The sequence below is a fragment of the Oncorhynchus mykiss genome, chromosome 10, assembly GCF_057628025.1.
Source record: "Oncorhynchus mykiss isolate SJ-2025 chromosome 10, ASM5762802v1, whole genome shotgun sequence".
NCBI lineage: Eukaryota > Metazoa > Chordata > Actinopteri > Salmoniformes > Salmonidae > Oncorhynchus > Oncorhynchus mykiss.
In genome coordinates, this window is record NC_143031.1 from 16,595,487 (window position 1) to 16,602,500 (window position 7,014).

The following is a 7,014-nucleotide window of genomic DNA, read 5'->3' on the forward strand; positions in this document are numbered from 1 at the left end:
TCTTGAAAAATATATTTTTCATTATGGGGTACTGTGTGAAGATTGATGAGTAAAAAAACGAATGTAATTAATTTTAGAATAAGGCTGTAACGTAACAAAATGTTGAAAAAGTCTAGGGGTCTGAATACTTTCCGAATGCACTGTATAAGTGAGATAAATACAACAATGCCTGCTTAGACCATTTGGGCCCTGTTAGTAACTCCTTAGACACACCTCCACAACATCCCCACCATCCACCTCCCTCTCTCAATCATGGACCTCTCTTCCCCTGATCTCTCTTTATTTTACTGAGTGGGGTGAATTCTAACCAGGATGCAATTAGGGGGGAGGGGGGCTGAGGAGAAGGGGGAGGAGGAGGCGGGGCCCTCCATCTTGTTTCTGTGTCAGTTCCACTTCCCACCGCGCCCCAACCCCAATCCCCCATCCTCTTATCTTACCGTTGAAGAAGGCGAACGCTAATGTTTTTCTCACAAAAAATCGAAAGTGGCGTTTCAAAGCTGCGGGCCAATTTGTACAAATGTATGCATACATGTGTGGTGCACTCTCTTAACGTCTTACTGTGGGAGACCGTGGGAGGGGAAGGCAGGCTGGAGAGCGCTCTATATCAGAGCCATACACAGCTAGATGCTGTATCACAGTGTCACAGGTGCTACTTACACTTTTATCTCTTATGCACAGTCAGGGATTTGGATCGGTAGCAACATGTGGCAGTGGTCCATTGTCTACCCTTTGGAGTTTATTTTCACTTTCACAAGTACGTGACAAGTAACTGCCATCTTATCCTTCAGTGACACCAACAGGATAGTTAGGTAGTGATTCAAACATCTCACCAACAGTGTTTGTGTGGTCATTGTCAGTCAACCACAGTATGAAGGGAGAAAGGATAGTATCTCCTAAATAATTTCTATCCACCACATTAGCATGTATGCCTTTCCTGCAGTCAAATGACCTAGTGGCCTCATGGGTGGAATGTTATTCATATTTTCCATAATTTCATAATTAATCAACTTTTTTTTCACACAGAAAATGTGTTGTTTCTATGTCAAACGGTTTTCTTATATTTCCGTCTTTTGTGATGTGTATAAAGTGTATTATTGTGAATCAGAACAAAACATGTAATGCATTTCAACTCTATATCTGACATGGTACAGGTGTCTTCTCTTTTTAAGCCCATAACCATGTGTGTGAGGTGTATACATTTGTTTCAAAGTAGATGTTTAAGACTATGAAGAAACACTCTGTGGGGCCCTGATTTAGTCCAGTTTAGCAAAAGGTTAAACAATGTTAGACATTTCATATACCAGTGAAACCTTGCAGCCAAGCAGTGGTGGGAACATCTCTTGAATGTCTTACTAGATGCCCACCTGTACAGCATCCCTTCTCAAGGGACCTAAGAATGATACTGTATTGCAGTGAATTCGGTGTTAGCCCAACCAAACCCAATTCCCTGAGGGTTTTTTCTGTTTGTTTCGAATTGATCATCCAAAACCTTATATGGTGGTGAATATTTTAATTTGTTTCTGTTTTGTTTGTTGCTGTGCATTTTCGTTTTGATTGTGTGAAAAATCCCCAAAAATACACAGTGGGTCTAGGACTTACTATGAAGTTGGCCGTGCTCCATTCGTACTTACCAAGTACTGTGAGAATGGCCGGGCTTCATTAGGACTTACCCTGTACTATGAGGTTGATCGTGCTCCATTGGTACTTCCCCCCATTCTTCACCTTGCAGGTGTACTCGCCCGAGTCACCCAGGCTAAGGTCACTGATCAGCAGGGAGGCGTCCCCCTTGAGGTAGTCCCCGGTTAAGGACAGCCGGCCCGCCTCTGCCTCGTTGGGGTCGTACACCCGGCCCGCGAAGTAGGTGATCACCTGGCGGGGAGGGAGGGAGGGAAGGTGGCAAGGAGGGAGGGAATGAGGTACAGAGAGATAAGAGTTAGGGTTAGAGGTTCTGGCTGTGCATAGCAGGACTTGTGTAGGAAAGTGGAAATGGTGGTTCTGTACCCATGGTTATCTGGAGAAGGGTGACACGCACATTGATACAGTACACGCACATATGCATCACTTAGGGGGAATGAACAAGGTATGCTATTGACCATTGTCAATCATTGTAAACACAGATATCATATCATTGTGATTATGTGGTGATGATACTACATGCTGTGCTACATTGCCTTCTGAAAGTATTCACACCCCTTTACTTATTACACATTTTGTTGTGTTACAGCCTGAATTAAAAATGGATAAAACAACATTCTCATCCATCTACACATAACGAGAAGGTGAAAACATGCTTTTAGAAACCTTTGCACATATATTGAAAATTAAATACAGAAATATCTAATTTACCCCTGAGTCAAAACATGTTAGAATCACCTTTGGCAGTGATTAAAGCTGTGAGTCTTTCTGGATACGAGGTGAGCTTTGCACACCTGGATTGTACAATATTTGCACATTATTCTTTTAAAAATTCTTCACGCTCAGTAAGGTGAAATTGTCTCCCAGTGTCTGTTGGAAAGCAGACTGAACCAGGTTTTCCTCTAGGATTTTCCCTGTGCTTGGCTCTTATCCATTTAGTTTTATCCAAAAAAACTCCCTAGTTCTTGCCAATGACAAATGTACCAATAACATGATGCAGCCAACACCATGCTTGAAAATATGAAGAGTGATACTCAGTGATGTGTTGTGTTGGATTTGCCTCAAACATAAGGCTTTGTATTCAGGACATAAAGTTCCTTTCTTTGCCACAATTTCTGCAGTTTTACTTTAGTGCCTCATTGCAAACAGGATGCATGTTTTGGAATATTTATATTCTGTACGGGCTTCCTTTGTCACGTCCTGACCTTAGTTCTTATTTTATGTCTCTGTTTTACTTTGGTCAGGGCATGAGTTGGGGTGGGCATTCTATGTTGTGTATTCTAGGTTTTGTATTTCTGTGTTTGGCCTGGTATGGTTTCCAATCAGAGGCAGCTGTCGATTGTTGTCTCTGATTGAGAACCATACTTAGGCAGCCTGTTTTCCCATTATGATTTGTGGGTAGTTGTTTTCTGTGTCTGTGTTTTACCATACAGAACTGTTTCGGTTTTCATTTATTTCTCTTGTTCTTTTGTATTCAGTGTTCGGTTTTATTTCATTAAAATATGGACACTTACCACGCTGCGCATTGGTCCGATCTTTCCTACTCCTCCTCAGAAGAGGAGGGAAACCGTTACATCCTTTTCACTCTGTCATTTAGGTTGGTATTGTGGACTAACTACAATGTTGTTTTTCCAATCACAGCCATTAAATAACTGTTTTAAAGTCCGGGATAGAGTTAAACATAATTCCACTTTGACATTATGGGAAATTGTGTGAAGGACTGTGACAAAACATTTCAATTTAATCAATTTAAAAATCAGGCTGTAACACAACAAAATGTGGAAAAAGTAAAGGGGTATGAATACTTTCTGAAGACACTATATATAAACAAACTGTCTACCCCTACATTATCTCAGACCCAAAGACAAAACAAGACATTACTTCATCACTTGACCATGTAGGGAAATTCATAAATTAACAAATGCAGGGAAGAATGCAGATTTTTCTCAGCCCACAGCACTTAAAGTTTATAACCCCCATTGCAGGTATTAAACATCACCATGGATATCCAAGCAGAGCCTGTAAAGTGAATGCGATTTTATTTTCTGCGGATAAATAGCAGGCCTTGTAAACTATCCTTCACCGAAGGCAAACTGTAGCAGCACTTTCAATAACCTGCAGGGAGAGAGTGGAGGGAAAATGGAGGGGGCCATATTGGTCTAACAAGCTTGACGGTACCTCAGATATTAGCTTGACCAGTGGCCAAATGGAATGAAAACTCTGCCCACTTGCAGGAGTGCAAATGGGTTGAGTGAAACCAGAATGACTCTAAAAACAAGAAAGTTTGCTGAAAGATCTTCAAAGTTGAGAGAAGTGGATGAGCGATTGATTCAGTCCTTTGGGGGTAATCCTAGTCATTGAGAAGAGTGGGTCCCTATATAGACCCATATAGGCCTCAATGAACTGGAGACAGTGACGTACTGTTTGTTATGTCATGATGGGGGAGAAGCTGTGTCTGTGTCCTGTACAAATAAACAATATAAATGCTGTACATAGCCTTGTTATTGTTATGTAATTTTATTGTGTTACTTTTTATTATTATTTTTACTTTTGTTTATTTAGTAAATCATTTCTTAACTATTTCTGAAACTACATTGTTGGTTAGTGGCTTGTAAGTAAGAATTTCACCGTAAGGTGTATTCGGCACGTGTGACAAAAACAATTTGATTTATAATTTCTTTCTGGTTCTACAATCTCAATAGTCTGAAATTGCTTCCTGTTGGCTCCTCTCCTTCTGATCTGAAAACACAGGCAAGGTGACAGAAATATAGACGCCTATACCAGGAATATGCTTTCACCTGTCTAGTTATAGAGGAAATGTGACAAGGGGAGGAAGCCCCTTTAGGCTGTTGAGATGCATCCAAAGCCAATAACCAAAGGGAGTCACTCACCACTCTCTGCTTGGAGCTGGGCTTGAGTAGGAGCCACTCGATGTCCAGTGTGGGGGCGTCACCTGCCCAGAACTGATGGTGACAGGGCAGTGTCGCATTGTCACCGACAACCCTCTTCATCTCCGTCTGGGCGCATGCTGTCAACACACCCAGCAGAACTGTGGGGGCAGAGAGGAAAAGGAGCTTAGAGACACTTTACGTGCACACACACGCAGACACACACACAGACACACACAGACACACACACAGACACAGACACACACAGACACACACAGACACACACAGACACACACACACACACAGACACAGACACACACACAGACACACACAGACACACACGCAGACACACACACAGACACACACAGACACACACACAGACACAGACACACATGCAGACACACACACAGACACACACAGACACACACAGACACAGACACACACACAGACACACACACAGACACAGACACACGCAGACACAAACACACAGACACACACAGACACACACACAGACATACGCCAGAACTGGGCTTAAAAGCCTGTATTTAATTATTTATTATTTTCATTGTATTTGAGTATATTCAAATAAAGTGTCAGAAATAAACTACTTCTGTTGGAAGTATTTTCAAATAATTTCCTATAAATCGCTCACTATTTGAAAATATTTGTAATTATTTCCAAATACTCCTGGGACCAGGGTTAACCGTGGGTGTATTTATTTGAAATTTGAAATACTATGTGTATTTCCAAATACATTGTAACAACTACTTGTATTTTCAAATAAAATGTATCTGAATACTTAAAGTAATTTAAATAATTGAAATAGTATTTGAACCCAGGTCTGACACACACACACACACACACACGCACACACGCACACACGCACACATGCACACACACAAACAAAGTAATTGAAGGTATTGGGGGTAATAGTGAGCCTTATACACACAGCATGTGGAGAGAAGATTAGCTTTGTGGTGCTTTGATACAGTGTAACTAACTAGGTATTGAACCCGCATACTTCAACAATAACATTATTGCACTGAAATAAAGTACAGAAATTAGCTGCAATGCTGCTCACACTTGTCTTCAAGTCTCAGACGGGTTATTCCTCAAACAAGGATACTCTCAAACATGGTTACTCCACACTCAATCATAGATGGGCCAACCACCTGAAAGAAAAGCATATTCCATAAAAGGTCTCCATACAGCTGAAGTGTAAATGTCTCCATTGAAATACATTGTAAACCTTTTGCAGCCTGTCTACAAGGCAATCATTCCAATGAGAGACAAATGGCCAATGCAAACACCGGGGGCCTTGGTCTGGATTAACTGCACAATGCCAGGCGGTGGAAAGGGGCATGGATAGGATGGCATTAGACTGGCATTAGACTGGTGTCAGGGTCGATTTACACTGAGATCAGTCTCATCAAAATGGATGGCAAAAAAAGGAGAACGAGGAAAGAAAAACAAATGTCCCTGACCGTCCGAGTTTCTGTTGAGTTTCTGTCTGGGCCTCAAATGGCACCCTATTCCCTATATAGTGTCATAGAGCTCTAGTCAAAAGTAGTGCACTATGTAGGGAATAGGGTTATATTTGGGATTCAACCTCTATCCCAATTTATTGCAGACTCAGTTCATCTCAAAGAGATACGCGAGACCAATCAAATGTGTCTGTCAACAGACAATAATATTGTCTGCTATATATTTAAGCAAAGCGGAGTGCCTGGATACAGCCCTTAGCCGTGGTATATTGGCCATATACCACAAACCCCAGAGGTGCCTTATTGCTATTATAAACCGGTTATCAACGTAATTAGAGCAGTAAAAATACATGTTTTGTCATGTCCGTGGTATACAGTCTGATATTTGGGGCGGCAGTGTAGCCTAGTGGTTAGAGCGTTTATTTATCATTTATTTATACCCACCATGCACCTTGATTGGCGCCACAGCCCCGCAAGTCAGGAGCCCTAATTAGCATAAAAGCTAATTAGAGAGTGCTAACCGATTAGCTCACCCCATCTTACCCCTCCCTATTCATGATACATGATAGCGGTAATTAAGATATGTAATTAGAAGAAGTTGGAGTGAATACAACAGGCTAATTGCTAATGATTACTCAATATGGGCCTAATTAGATTACATTGAGTGGCAGTCAGAAGCTCAGGTGTGACAAGCAGGTGAGAAAGTGACCTCCTTGTGATGGTAATAGCTTTGCTTACAAGCTACTGAAAGACATGCTAAGTCTAGGCTAGGCCTCTGTACTCAAGAAAGATTTGAGTCTTTATTGCCTTTCGTGAACTAACACTCACTTTACTACTAGCACCGACTTTGCTGATACTGTAGCTACTTGATTGAGGAAAAAGGTACTTACTATGACGGATACTCTATGTGGTTGTCCTACCTAGTTACCTTAAGATTAATGCACTAACTGTAAGTGGGTCGTTATGGATAAGAGCGTCTGCTAAATAATTGTACGTTTTTATTTTTA

At 41.3% G+C, this 7,014-nt stretch overlaps 1 protein-coding gene across 3 annotated transcripts in view; it reads right to left on the reverse strand.

Moving 5' to 3' along the window:
• Positions 1-7,014, reverse strand: part of clmpa (CXADR like cell adhesion molecule a) — a 119,307-nt gene that overhangs the window by 29,541 nt on the left and 82,752 nt on the right. For 2 of the 3 annotated variants that reach the window (XM_021617609.3, XM_090186028.1), the window contains exons 2-3: positions 4,527-4,684; positions 1,671-1,869 (exon numbers count right to left, since the gene is read on the reverse strand). In XM_021617609.3, the coding sequence (XP_021473284.1) occupies positions 1,671-1,869; positions 4,527-4,684 (357 nt within the window). Of the gene's footprint in view, positions 1-1,670; positions 1,870-4,526; positions 4,685-5,604; positions 5,696-7,014 lie in introns of all 3 variants that reach the window. The other variant, XM_090186029.1, reaches the window with a different exon arrangement.